This window comes from Artemia sp. Qi Xiang Cuo, chromosome 5, assembly GCF_049724085.1.
Source record: "Artemia sp. Qi Xiang Cuo chromosome 5, ASM4972408v1, whole genome shotgun sequence".
Lineage (NCBI taxonomy): Eukaryota > Metazoa > Arthropoda > Branchiopoda > Anostraca > Artemiidae > Artemia > Artemia sp. Qi Xiang Cuo.
The window spans coordinates 40,653,580-40,669,147 of record NC_142798.1 but is presented as its reverse complement, the minus strand read 5'-3'; the positions used below and the strand labels follow the sequence as shown (position 1 = coordinate 40,669,147).

General features: G+C 35.9%; 1 protein-coding gene across 1 annotated transcript in view; it reads left to right on the top strand.

The window, feature by feature from the left end:
* The first annotated feature begins 636 nt into the window (after positions 1–636).
* Positions 637–15,568, top strand: part of LOC148952138 (USP6 N-terminal-like protein) — a 53,739-nt gene continuing 38,807 nt past the window's right edge. The window contains exons 1-3 of the mRNA XM_089089583.1: positions 637–809; positions 6,785–6,954; positions 15,043–15,280. Coding sequence (XP_088945709.1) covers positions 6,800–6,954; positions 15,043–15,280 — 393 coding nt within the window. The 5' untranslated portion in view covers positions 637–809; positions 6,785–6,799. The remainder of the gene's footprint in view (positions 810–6,784; positions 6,955–15,042; positions 15,281–15,568) is intronic.

The following is a 15,568-nucleotide window of genomic DNA, read 5'->3' as shown; positions in this document are numbered from 1 at the left end:
AATTGTTACCACTATTATGTACATAGGTATACGATCTATTTTTCTGTAGACAATAGAAATTTTGAGGCAATGTAGCATTTAACATTTGTGAGCGACCAATGGTATTATCATTAATGTCCGTATTAAAATCACGTGCAATAACACAAGATTTACGGTAAGAGCTATTCTTTCAAGTAGTTTCGACAATGACGAGCAGGCAGACGCAAATTTCTGACTCGATCGGTCATTTCTATAGTTTGTAGGCATATAAACATAAACAGCAATAAAACTACTAAATTCTACCGCAAGACATACCTAAATAGACCCAAACAGATTACAATTATACTTTTTTCTAACAGCTATCATTAAGCCCCCCGAGGGTCGACCCCCAGTACTTTTAGCTGGGTTGATATACAACTGATTTTCAGAAGAAGTAATAACTCTTGTGCTATTATCTTCATTAAGCAGATGATCATTAACACAAATTATATCGAAAGTACCATACACTATTTGAAGTATGTCTAATTTTTCTCTAGTACCGGTTATGTTTTGACGGAACACACGTACTTCGCTATTTATCGAGCCGGTTTACGATTTAAGTTATTCGGCGCAGCTTGGTCTGGATTTGTACCACGAGCTGTTTTTTTTTCAGGTTCGGGCACCGAAAGCGTTTACTTGCATGGTTGGATCCGCAGTTGGCACATTTGATCACATCTGAGGTGCACTCGGAGTAGCTATGATCACCGGCACACTTGCTACATTTAGTGTCCTTCTGACACTGGTTTGCACGATGACCGAAACCTTGACATTTGTAGCACTGCAACGGCTTTGTAAGTGGCTTTGATACAGAAAACATGGTGTATTCCACTTTGATTCCAAACTTGAGAGCCTGATCGAAGTCAATCTTAGTAACGAATGTGATCTGGACAACTGAGGAATTTCCAAAGCGCTTGGCTTGGGAAACACCGCTAATTAGGTTGGGAATAGTTGAAACGTCATAATCTTTGTCAACGTAAAGGATGCCGAGGTATTCTGAGCGCAGTACCTTGCTATGGATAATTTGCTCGCCTTGGGCCTCGGAGGTGACAACACTTGCGGATGTTTCGTCTTTCATATGTGCAAACAGCCTGTCTCTTCGTTGTTCGATTCTGTCTATTTTATCAGCGGGTCCGATTTTCCTCTAGAACTCCTTTTGCTTGGTAGGATTGGCACTCAAGTTTGCGGGCAGATTCGACAAAACAACTGGGATAGTCCTTTCTGGTCGGGGCAGAGATGGCCATTTTGGTGACTTGTTCTCTGAGCTAGGTACTGCAGAGGTTTCGTGCTTCTCTACAAGGAAACTTAGTATCGCTTTACAATCATTCAATCGTGCGGCAACAATCGTACTCACATCCTCAGGAACGGTGGGAACGTTATCTGGGTCGAGGATGGCAAAACGAGGGGTCGGAACTTCATTTGCGAACTTTTCTGACATAACCTCATAAATATCGCCATAAAAGACAGAAGCCGGGTTAGAGCCCCTACGACTCTGATTAATGTCTTTGTCGAGCACCGTTTTGCATATATTAATAGCATCTCTCAGAGCTTCCTTTGAGAAAAACTTCGACTGCAGGATAACAATATCCTTATTCGTTTTCTTTTCCACATGCCTCTGTATAAAGTTCAACTTCGGACAAAAAACCACGGTCAAACCCAAATTAATGTTTGAGAATCAAAAATAAATAATAAAAAGTACTTTTGCATAGAACAAACTCAGCTACTTGGTAAATTCAAAGTCTTTTAATTGATGACCGAGTATCACAAATTAATAAAAAGCACTTTTGCATAGAACAAACTCATTTACTTAGTAAATTCCAAGTCTTTTAATTGATGACTGAGTATAAATAATTAATAACGAAAAAGTACTTTTGCATAGAAAAACTCAGCTACTTGGTAAATTCCAAGTCATTCAATTGATGAATGAGTGTAAAAAATTAATAAAAAAAAATCTTTTGCATAGAACAAACTCAGCTACTTGGCAAATTCCAAGTCATGTAATTGATGACTAAGTATCAAAAATTAATAAGAAAACACCTTTGTATAAAACAAACTCAGCTACTTTATAAATTCCAAGTCATTTAATTTGTGCCTGAGTATAAAAAATAATTAGAAACTCTTTGGCATGGAACAAATTCAGCTACTTGGTAAATTCATAGTCTTTTAATTGACGACTGAGCATCAAAAATTAATATGAAAACACTTTTGCATAGAACAAACTCAACTACTTGATAAATTCCAAGTCTTTTCAAAAGTTAATAGTATCAAAAAATTGATAAAAAGTACTTTTGCATAGAACAAACTCAGCTACTTAGTAAATTCATGGTAGTAATAATGTTCACATGCGCTTTAATTTCCATCAATTCATCTTTGTAATCTTTAGTGATATTGTCTGTCAATGCTCTTTTTATATTGCCTGTGATTTCACTGCCTATTGTAACATTAATTTTATATAGGTCGCAGTGTCAACACCTGGATATGATATGGTTTATGATATTGATAGAAGAGTAGGCTTGTCTTCCTCTTATCTGCTTTTGAATGCTAATACCAGAAAGATGTCGATAGGATATGTCTATGGGTAATTTGTTACAAGGAATATAAGCAAGAAGTTGGCCTTCGTCGTCAACTAAAAGTTTTAAACTAGCATTTTCTTTGAGCACTATCCTCTCTGGAAATATCACTCTCGCATATCTGTCTTCAGTAATGAAATTTTTTTCTGTATTCCAAAGGAATTTAACTCCTTAGTATCATGACAACGCGCGCATACATTTCTAGTAAGATCATTATCAGCACTTGTTTCATAATTCGAGTATTTCTCATTGTCAGCGTTCATTGCGACAATAACTTTATCTCCGCACACACTTTGTTCGAATATTTCGTCTTTTTTTTTAAATAGTATGTAAGTGTTTATCCTTCCAATGTACAAAAAATATTGATTGAAAATATACAATAAACTATCTAGTGTCGATGAGCAGCCATACAGTACAACTGGTACAGCCGCATAAATAAAAACATAAAAAGAAAAGTGTTACTACAAAAATTAATTTTCTAATAGTAAAAATCACGACTAACATATTTATATCATTCTCATTTCGTATTTTGAAGATATTAAATGTGATTTTGGTATTTGTTTCATGTATATTTCATGTCATTTTAAGACATGTAAAACAAAACTGAAAAAAATTTCTATGTTTAAAAAAATATCAAAATAATAGTTCAAACAAATTTAAACTTTTTTTTCGCATGCTGACCAAAGGTCTGCGTTGGGCAGATACTGATCTCCTGATTCAATTCCTTTGGGCGGGAATGCAATGAGTGGTTGGGGGCAAATTAAAATTAAACTTAAAAAAGTGTAAAAAGATGCAAGGAGGGGCCAAAAATTAAGGGAAGGAGTATTGGGGCCCTTGGTGGTTAATGCATGGATGACTAAGGGCTGTCGTATCATTGTCTAAAATTTATACGACTTTATGTAAGAAGAATTTGTAGTAGCTCCAATAGTATACTCACTATGGGCGTCGTTAAACCCATAACCACCTCACTACTTGATTTCTAAGGATTCTTCTGGATTTCTATACTACAATTCTATCTCAGCACCTTTTAATATAATACATTTAAAATTTCCGCGTTAAATTCACTTAATGCAGATTTTCTATAAATTGAATACCTGTCATTAAGTATACTTTCAATTTAACTCAGTCCCGCTGTCAAATATGGTAATAGGGTTAATTGTCGAAAACGAGTTGCCAAATCTGTCAGTAATTTCTGTCAATGGCTAATCATATTCTGACAAAATGCTAACACATCTCTATTAGTAGGTTAAAGTCCTGGAGGAACAATATCTATGTATCCGCAGTAATGCATTCTATTTCTGGTCGGAGTGTCTCCGGTTATCTTTAGTGTGCCATATTCGGTGTTCGCCCGGTAGCATGCAAAGATATACATGGTCGTAATGTATGATGTTCTGGTTGGTTTATATGGTGTCAAAACTCGGAGTATTGGGGTTGTCACTACTTTTGTTTTCCCCTCGAATTACAATTTGACATTGCATCTGCTCGTCTTGGGTTTAATGTAGCCTTTAACTTTTCTTTGATAAACCTCTTTCGCGGGATAAGTTTTTTTTTTCAATTAACCATACAGAGTATTTAGTTTATGTGTTAGAAAAGTGTAAGATATAGTTTTCCTTTGAAGAAATTGTCAGAACAAGGAATTTTCTAAAGGTTTTTGCATCTAATTTTGAATTTTTATAAAATAGGTGTATTTATTTGTCAAAAGATAGTAAAGACAACTTGTTGCTTCAAAAGCTTTTTAAAGTTTTTGTAAAGTTCATGTGGTAATTATTCAGTTTATAGTTTAAATAAGTTTTATTTGTTTAAAAACAGTCAAAATGGTAGTTTACTATCCAAAACTTTATAGGATAAGTACGTAATAATACATCTGAAATAATGTAACATGCATTTTATGAATCAAATTGTATGCATTTTAAGGGGTTAAAATATATATTAGGATTGCTTTTATAATCAAAAATTTTAAGATTAAAAAAAAAACGAAGTTGGAGGAGGAAACTCCCTCCCTATGAAGGGAGTTTCCTCCTTCCATAGCTTTTTTCCAATATGTCTTCAATGTTTGCTATCTCCTAGATTATAAGTAGTATCTTCTACAAACTAAGGGTATTAAAGCAAAAAAAATGGGAACTATTGAAACTGTTTAGAACAAATCGAAATCGACTATGCCCACACAGGTTGTCAAGAGGACCTATCAGAAATGCTTCACCAACGATTGATGATATTAAGTTGAAACTTTCTGTGTGCGTTGAAGGGAGTGTTGAAGAAACCAAAGGTGATATATGCATACTGCTACTAATGCTAATACAGCTATTTCTACTACGCAAGCTAAGAGTATTAAAGTGAAGTTGTCAAGGAATATTTAGACGGGTGTTGAACTAAATCAAAACGAGCTATGAACATGTAGATTTTCAAAAAGGTGACAAAGCAATATCTCCAAGAACAGCTCACATTATTAAGTTAGATCTTTAGGGGTAAGTTGTGGCGGATTTTGAACAATCCAGAAGGCACTATGTGTATACTATTAATATTGTCACTACAGTTACTGTAACTAATGACGCTAAGAGTATTAAGGTGAAACTTTGTGGGGCAGTTTCAATTAAACAAAAAAGCTGTATGCATGATTTCTTTAAATTTAAATCAAAAGGCACTATGTGTATGGTTGCCAATAAAACACTTCTGCAATATATCGAGAACGACTGGGGAAACTTTAGGGGCTACTACAATTACTACTTCTGCTCTTACAATTTAAATATTCTTATAGAAAAAACACGAAAGAATATAAAATATAATTTTTTTGTCATGAAAAATGACTGTCAATAAAAACAAACAGAAATTAATGTAAAAAACTTTTTCCACAAAAGAGGTTTTTCAAAGAAAATTAAAGAGCTCCATTAAACCAAAAATGAGCAGATTTAAAGTCAAATAATCTTCCAAGCCTAAAACTACCACAAATCACCATCAATTAATAAATGAAGCCCAAAACGAACAGAATTACTATAAATAACCGAGTCAAACTCAAAATGAGCTGAAATTAACATGAGTAGGGCTGACAACTCCCATGCCTTTTCAAGACCAGAACATAATTTGCACTTTAATAAAAAAAAAAAACAAATGACCGTAAATCCTCAGTTTAATGTACATAAATTGACATTTATTCCTTAAACTTTTAATAATTATTTATTTATTAAAGTTTAAAAAAAACGAAAACATTTAAAATGTATTTTGTTTTCAGTAAAATGAAAATTTTGTTCTGGTCTTGAGAAGGTGGGGGGGTTGTCAGCCCTACTCATGCTAATTTCTGCTCGTTTTGTGTTTAACTCGGTTATTTATTGGAATTTATGTTCGTTTTGGGTTTCATTTATTTGTTGATGGTGATTTGTGGTTGTTTTACGCTTGGAAGATTATTTGATTTTATTTCTGCTCATTTCTGGTTAGATGGAGCTCTTTACTTTTCTTCGAAAAACTTGTTGTGAGGAAAAAGTTTTTTTTAAATTAGTTTAGGGAAAAAATCAAACTAGTCGAATAATGTGTTCCCGAGATGGCTCCTTTTGGCCCTTGGGGGGGGGGAGTGAAGCTTCTTTTTTGATCATAGAATATTTTACCTTAATTGTTAATAGCGCGTACACTTTTTTAAACATCAGCGACTGTGACAAATTTCTAGCTGTCCACATAGCCCTCCAATTCCTTTCATAGCCCTCATTTTACAGTTACCCTTGCTCCTCCCTCGAATATCATCTGAAAGTTTTAACTCGGTATTTTTAGCCAATCCCAAGATTATATAAATTTACCTCTCCCAGGGTAGTCCCTCCACCGTGGTCGTTGTTAATAGCGTGTACACTTTTTTAAACATCAGTGACTGTGACAAATTTCTAGCTGTCCACATAGCCCTCCAATTCCTTTCATAGCCCTCATTTTATAGTTACCCTCGCTCCCCCCTCGAATATCATCTGAAACTTTTAACTCGGTATTCTTAGCCAATCCCAAGATAATATGAATTTACCTATCCCATGGTAGTCCCTCCACCGTGGTCCTTCAAGTCATGTTTTCCATTTTAATTGGTCCCCTCCAGCACTCCCCTGAAAGGTGGAAGGCAAATTGTTTAAAACTCGTTCTTTTCAAATAATCCCCCACAAGAAGTGAGTTTAAAAATTCCTATCAATATCCTTATAAAACGCAATTCAGCACTGTGTCTTTTTTTTCTCAAGGACTTGATCACAAGCATGGATGAAAGTGCAGTTCTCGCTGCTATTGAAGAAAGAAAACAAATTGTTGAAAAGTATGACTTGGGAAGAGAGAAAGGCGACAGTCATGTTGATCCCTGGGAAGATCCTGAAGTGAAAATCATTAAAGCAGTTGATCGATTTGGATTTGTTCAGTAAGTATGCCAGTCCCTTTGGGTTTTCTGCTTTTCGTGCATTTCCTTAGGTATTGCTTAAATTAAATTTATCCATCTCCGGAAGTAGTTTATGCTTTATTAAGTAAATAGCCAGAGAGTGTCTAACGATAGGCCAAAGAAACATACATTCTTTTTTTTAACTTCGGAGAAAAATATTTTGACCCCTTCATCGAAATACAAAATTATGTCCTTTACCCCCCATCCTCATAGAAGAAAAAACTTTTCCTGAAAGTTTAAACTTGATTTTCCAGCTTTGAGTCAAAACAGGGTATACTTCTCATGTGATAATTAAAAACCGACTGGACTCTGACTTAAAAAGTACTCCAGGTAAATACTTCAGCTACTATTGGCCTCACGTGATTGGCTGGTGTTGCACACACTCGGTTGTATAAAGTAAAATTTACCCTCCACTTGGGCAAATCTCCAAGTTTGGTCCATGTTTAGAGTTGTAAACAATCAAGGCAACTTATTTTCTTTAAAATAGAGCTCTCAACTACAATATCCCGTTAAATGTGACGGTAGAAAAACGCGCTCAGGAAACTATGTATTGAGCTCATGGATGCTGTTCCTCTAGGATGAAATCATTTGAATGAAACTCACTATCTAATCAGCAAAATTACTCTCTATTTGGAAAAAATAAAGTATTAAAAATTTGAGTCACCCCATTGCCCAATGTTGGGTTGAACATTCCACGAAGTAAACTCCTGCAGGTGCTATTTGTCTGAAAGCTCTCAAAAAGCGGGGCGGCCGTCAGGCAGACTTAAAAATTGATCGAGTGTTAAAATCAGGTAGAAATATTCCATGTTAGTTGAAATTCTGCTTTCATTTGCTTTCTTCAAATCCGGAAAGCTATTTGTTTATCCAGCCCTTCTTATAAGGTAAATGAAGTATACAATCGATTAGCTGGGTCAGTTTTGGGAAGTTTTCTTTTTAATCCAGTCTAATGTTTTTTAATGTCAAATAATATAGACGTCAACTATATGTTGTCTCATAGGATGCCATTGCGAGTAGTCCACGAAGCCGCGCCACGCCGAAATGAAGGCGGCGAATGTGTGATTAAGTATCGGTGGCGGCGCGCCGCAAGGCGCGCCTAAATTTTTTTGGGCGGCGCGCCACCGATTTTAGACTGGCGGGACGCCACGGCGCGCCGATTTTTCTGATTAAAAATAATAATAAAAATTCAACTTCACCAAGCACATTCAACCTCGATTTTAGTAAGGATTTTTAAATGGTTGGCTAAAAAAATACAAGAGCAGTATGACAAAACAGGAATTTTTTGGGCCGTGCGGAAAGTGTTAATGTTCACCGTCAATCAGACCAAGTAGAATTATCATTTTTAGCCATTAGACCCAGGGAAACCTATGTTGTGTTTATGTTTAACATCGCATTGTTACTATACAATCCCGTGTTTATTCATTTCCTTATTTTTAATGATTTGGGATAATGTGTGTATGACTTCCAAATTTTTAAGTTAAAACATCTCCTGTTCATAAAATACATACTAAAAGGAAGTGAAAAAAAAAAAAAATAACAACATCGAAAAAACACTGTATACAAGAAAGATACCACGGTTTAACAACACCAACGATTTTAAATCAGCGGTTACATCACTTCAGTTACAATTGATGTAACAAAAGTGAGTTTGTTCACTCTGCCTGGAGCCATTGATCTTTTTGCAGTCACTATCAGTCCTGTCGTGCTAAAAAGCCGTTTAGCTGGGGCACATGTGGCCGGTACAGCCAGAACATGACGAACGTAAACTGCCACTCGCGGGATGTGATACTACTATTGGACCTTGGGGTCCCACAGAATGCCGCAAATGGGCTTCTTCTTTGTATCTGCTGAAATAAGTTGTTTTATAAGGGAGAACAAACCTGCACCTTCACCATAGGGCTCCTGCGCCCTACACTACAGGAGGTACTAAACTGCACCTTTACCCTCTTTTCTTATCAACACGGAATAACCCTCCGAAATTCTTTTCTGAAAGGAGTGGTCAAGTTATAACGTTTCAAGTCAAAGTTTAAGGCTACTTCAACTTCAGTGTGCTCTGCTAACTGTGCAAAAAGATGTAATTCATTTCTATAGATATATTTCTGTACTAGCTCTAGATAATCTACCAAGCGGGAAATTACCGCAAATCAGCATCGATAAATTAATGAAACCCAAAACGAACAAAAATAACAATAAATAACTGAGTCAAACTCAAAACGAGCAGAAATTAACATACGTTGGGCTCAAAACCCCTATGCCTTCCCAAGGCCAGAACATAATTTTCACTTTACTGAAAAAATATAAATGTTTTTACTTTTATAACTTTAATAAATCAAATAATATTAACATTACGATAAATAAAAGTTCAAATAGGGATAAAATCCTTTTAATAGACAGTGATGATAGAAATTCACAAAAATACCAGATATTTCGGTCACATATACAGTGACCGTCATCAGTTTTACCACATATTACGGTCACTGTATATGTGACCGAAATATCTGGTATTTTTGTGAATTTCTATCATCACTGTCTATTAAAAGAATTTTATCCCTGTTTGGAACTTTTATTTATCGTCGTGGAAAGGCAGTGTGGTCTCCGAAATTATCTAAATATCAGTATATGTATATTAAACTGACAATGCACATTCATTTGCATTTTTTTCAGTAAAGTGCAAATTGTGTACTGGCCTTGGGAAGGCATAGGAGTTTTGCGTCCAACTTATATCAATTTCTACTCGTTTTGAGTTTGACTCGGTTAATTATTGTAATTTCTGTTCGTTTTGGGTTTAATTTATTTATCGATGCTGATTTGTGGTAGTTTCACGCTTGGTAGATTATTTGATTTTAATTTTGCTCATTTTTGGTTTAATGGAGTTCTTTACTTTTCTTTAAAAAAACTTATTTTTTGGAAACAGTTTTTTTAATTAATTTCTGTTCTTTTTATATTGACATAGTCTTCAGGGAAAAAGAAAATCATACTTTAAATATTTTCGTTTTTTTAAGAATTTATAGTTTGGCCTGCTATTTGTATGCTGGAAAACAATTTTCAGCAAAATTTAATAACCTAAACCCTTATAAAAATCTGGACACAAATAGTAGTGTTTAATTTAAGTTTCATACCTCCTCTAGTTGAGCTGAAATGGAAAACTTGATAACATTCGCCAAAAAAAATTTTTACTTTCTTTGACAGCTGGGATACACTTACGCTATTTTATTTGGTCAAATTTTAAGAGCAAAAGAAGCCCTGAAAGTTTGAACATAATACCCTCAGTCGTTCTTGGGATACTGCTGAGATGCCTTATTGGGAATTAGCATAAACACAGTGTATTTTGATTTAATCTTAAGGCAACATTTACTTTTTAAACATAACGGCAAATGGGAGAGAGGGGGTGGGAGGGGGATTAGTTTCCCTCCAATCACTTTCGACTATTAAAAAGGACATCAGCCCTTTTTATTTTCAATCGAATGAGCCCTTTTCGAAGTTCCTACGACAACTCCTTCGATACGAAGTGACCTTGTCTAAACAAAAACAACAAAAACAAAATGATACATTATACCCACATCGATCTCTACTATAAAAATGTCAAGCCTTCCAATCACTTTCGATTATTAAAAAGGGCTTTTCGATTTCCACTAGGCTTTTCGATTTCCAAACTAATGATTCCTTTTTGAGTTTCTACGACAACGCTTTCTAAAAATACCGTGTAAGCCCCCAGGGCATACATTACAACCCTTACCCTAAGGGCTGTGAAGGTGGTTGTCATCCTCTAAGACCTAATTTCCAGAACTTTCAACTACGTTAAAAAAAATGGCTATCTCAAAATATTGATTGTATGTGTTTCGAGAAATGGTGGGCGTGGAAGGGGTGATAGTTGTCTTCCAATCATTTTTGACGATTAAAAAGGGCACAAGTCACTCCAATCTCTAATTGAATGAGCCCTTTTCGAAGTTTCTACGACAATTTCTTCGATATGAAGTGCCCTGGTCTAAAGGCAAAAATAATAAATAATACATTGTGCCAACATGTTCTTATATACCCCTAGGGCATAACTACAGAACCCTTGCCCTAAGGGTTGTGGGGGAGTAACCTCCTCAAAAAACATATTTTCTCTCTGGAAATCAGCTACTCTGAACAAAATGGCTATCTTAAAATTTTGATTGGGTGTGTTTGGGGAAATGGTGGACGTGGAAGGGGTGTTAGCTGCCTTCCAATCACTTTCGACTATTAAAAAGGGCACTAGTTATTCCAATTTCCGATTGAATGAGCCCTTTTTGAAGTTTCTACGACAACTCCTTCGATACGAATTGCCCTGGTATGGAAAAATAAAATAAAAAAATAACACATTGTGCCAACATTGTTCTTTACTTAGACAGCTCGATTGTGCTGCCTATGACAACATCCTGAATTGCCTAATGCTCTTTTACCTACCTCTTTTCATCCGAAAAATCAGAAAGAAAAATGAACAGAATTTTAAAGTGGAAGGTAGAATTTTTGTTTCAAGAAAAATTTCTTCTTCTCCTTCCTATGAACCGATATACATGGCGAGCCCAAGATGACAGTATTTATTTTTAAGAAACAGATTAGCCGGGATGCCGGTTGACGCCCGGAGGTCGATATCGATAACCAAAAACGAGACAAAAAACGGCGGCTTATTAGTGACGCCGCCGCCGATAGACTCAGCGGCGGCGGCAGCGCGCGGAGGCAAGCTCGGCGGCGCGCCGCCGTTTTTTTTCGGCGGCGCGCCGCCGATTTTCGGCGCGGCTTCGGGGTCTAATTGTGAGGTTTATAATAAAGGAAAGAAAGTTCAAGCGGATACTAATCGTTCGGTAACTGTACTAAAAATTGGTTTTAAATCAATTTATATTCTCTGAAATTTGTCTCTTAACCCCCTTGGTATTTGCCGTCTTTCGCGTCCGATCAAATTAATTATGATATTCCTAACATAAATCATATTCAGATTGCTTTTAATCATCTTTAAGGTCAGGTTTCAATCCTTGAACTGCGTGCCAAGTTGTATAATGCACGATACTTGATTCAGTTCGAAGGTGTCACTTGTTCGGCCTCTTTAAAGAAAAATTGTTACAAATGTTTGGCTTCTCTCTTCCTTTTTTTTTATTATCATAGTTTTTTCCAGGATTAATGTGAGCTTGTTTAGAGTTTTCCATATAATATTATCGTCCTACACATTTTTCCCTCTGAGCTTTATTTAAAAATTGCATGTCTTCCCCCTCCTTTGCATACCATGAAACCTTTGTGGGGATAAGCGCCATGTATTAATTTTTCTGCTTAATTATTTAGGAATGAATCTTAGCTTAATTATGGAAATACTTTCTATCAGTATGATCGGAGGATAAATATAGGACCGCGGACTATCCTCCCTCCCCTCTTGTACCAATTTTATTATAGAAGGATAAGAATAATGTATGTTTTTTAAGGGGGTCGCATTAGTCTATATTAGTGGAGGCGTAAAATTGGCCCATGACCCTTCCAAAGTCCCCCCGCTCTTAAGGAGTGAACTTCAATAGAAATCTTGGCATATTGCTCCTTGTCTTATCTAGACATACTGCTCCATGTTTGGTCTAAAATCGTAGGATTTTAAAACACTTGATACAAGGGTAGACAGGCATGTTGCAGCCTGTTTGGACCAGAATCATATAAGAATTGGTAATCTGTATGACTGGAGGACCATAGTGGGACACTCATCTCATCTTCAACTTTTTTTTTAGCAGAAAGGTAGGCCTGTTAGCCTTGTATAGTTTTAATTGCCCAATGATTTTTGGTTGGTATGATTTGAACCTCAAAATTCTTTAAGTCCCAAAAAATTCTTAAAATCAATGGAGGGTCCTTAGCCGAATTTAGGTTCCTAAACTCATTTTTTTCACTTTGGTTCAATGTTTGAGCTCCTGATGGCTGCTAAAAGCTGCGAGTCGATGGGGTTTCCTCTCTGTTTTGTTTAAATTCAGGTTCCAGGAATTTATGTTTTGCTTTGTTGAATGTTGTTATAGGCTACAGCATTATTATATGGACAAAGTAGACAGCAAGTACACCATCAAAATTTCTGATGTCGAAACCTCTTGAAATCTTGAGAAACAATGCATGTTCCAATTCAGAATGTGTGTTTAGAAGCAATACCTTCTGGGTGCAATATAGGTTCTAAAGGAGATTATTAGAAGAGACACTTTGTAGTTGTTAAAAGCTATAAGTTTTATACATGCCGATAGGGTTTCTAAGGCAGTTTCACTGTCAGGCGGCTCGAAATGTATTATGTCTTACCCGAAATTTACCCATTGTGACACAAAAGAACTCACTAGTAGACGCATTGACGCTAGTCTAATTATTTGTACTTTCATCAGACCAGAAAGGATGAACGATAGGTGAAACAGAGTGATAGTTTAGTAGTTCCCAACTAGTGGGTTGTGACCCCGGGGAAGGGGGGCTTTGGCTTTTTGGGGGGTCAACAGTGAACTGGGTTTGACACTGAAGGATTTGTCGAGAAAAGTTCTGTTTTGCTATGATACGTCGAGGCCTAAACGTGTTTTGGTAATTTATCTGTCATACAGCACTTTTTTAATGTTATTTACAATCTATTTGGAAGAACAATTAAGACCGGGGTCCACTGGGGAGCTTACGGTTAAACAAGTTCATATGTAACATCTAAATCTCAGATGCAGATGGGGCAGAAAAAATTCCTGGTCCTGCTGCAAGTATGCATCAAAGGCACCAAGACCAAGCAATCCCCTGTCGGTAAGAGTAAATTTTTGTTATAGTTCCTAAAGAAAATAACTGATGCTGATAGTCAATTTATTACAATCTTTTTGCCACTTTTAGATGAATAGTTTGTTAGGTTCGTTGCCGAAAATCGTTGCCAACACTTTTGATAGCCTCTCTTAGTTTTAGGTTAACAACCTCTTTAGTCTCTCATTGATAGGTTAACATGCGGAAATAGATTCTCCAAGCATTTACGGTTTTGGCAAAATTTTCTTAAAAGTAATGTTTATTGAAAATTTTTAATTGCATTTTTTTATTTTCCTGATCCTAAAATCACTGAAAAAAAAGAAAATATTTTTAAGAACTTTTTAAATTTAGATATTCGACTATTTTTAACAACGGCGTAAAATAAATGTTAACAATTGCATTAAACACACAAGAGTGCAATGCTGTTGTTCTTGATGCACAACCTATGAATTCTCAAAACTTAACATGACTAAAAAAAAAAGTATTGCCAACATATTAGAAAAGAGTTTTTGCTTTTTCAAACGACATTAGGCTGTCTTGAAGAAAAGAAAGTGGAATTTGACTTAGGCGCTTTGGGACAAAACCAGCAGTTGTTCAAGCATCATATGAAACAGCTCTGCAATTTGCAAAAAAATAAAGTCTTTTGTAATTGCAGAAACTCTCATCAAAATCTTGTTATTGGACCGTTATCTAGTTACTGGAGGAGCGAGTGAAAATAAAATGGATGACGCATCTTTGTCCAACACAGTAATCTAAAACGCATTTGAGACTCGTCCTTCCTGCAGTAAGCTCTTACTTCCCACAAGCTTCTTTATTCAATAAACCTTTCTGATGTACGCCCTGATGTAAGCCATTTTAGTGGCTCCCAACCCCATATTGACTGGGTCGGATAAAACTTCCAAAGGGTACAACAACATTTGACCACAATCCACATCTCTTACAATTGCTGAGCTATAGACCGATGATCTACGAAAATAAGAGCTCTGATCTGCTACACAATTAAGCTCATTTGTAGATATGTTTTGTTGATGTTTTTTCATCAGAAAACATCTTGTTTCACCTTTATTAATGCTGAGCTGTACTATCTTAGGTGAAAGTTGAGAAAAAGGTGGCTAAACTCTCGAGAACTAAACCCCTTAATGCCTAGCTCTAGCTTCTTCGCCATAATTATCAATAGACTAGCCCTTGTGATACATCTTCTACACACATGTTTTTTTTTCTTTTTGTGATGCCGTGTTTTATGCATTGTCTTTTGAATATATCAAAAGCACCTACAGTTTTTAAGTTTTCTCTCACTGAAAAATGTTATTTTAAAACAAAATTCGGAATTACTTTTAGAAATGAAGAGTCATCTGGGGTGCCTGCAAGGGAGTTCGACAAGAAGGCAGTTGAGAAAGAGATGAAGAGGGATAAGAAATGGTTAGCCATGATCAATTCTTGGAATAAGTTTTACCCCAAGTCTGAAAAGCTAAGGGAGAGGGTGTATAAAGGAATACCTGAGAAATTCAGGGGAATCATTTGGGCCAAGTTCCTTGAGTTAGAAAAAACAAAGAAGGAACAACCTGGAAAGTATGAGGTATGGTTAAGCTTTTTCGGAGAATTATACACTTTGTAAGACGTGTAGGACGGTAATAATGCTTGAGGGGTTTGTAATTTTATTGTGTTTGACTGAGATAATGGGTGCTCTTGTTAGAAATTAAAGCATATATCTTAGATTCATTTTTATTCTGCTCTCTATGTCGCTTTTCATTTAAGTTTTCTTTTTCTCTAAGGCTTCTTTTCCTACCCAATCAAAATTAATTACCTGTGTATTACCCTTCTAATTTGGAATGCTGAGGTTGTTTTTTAGACCTAACTGGTACTA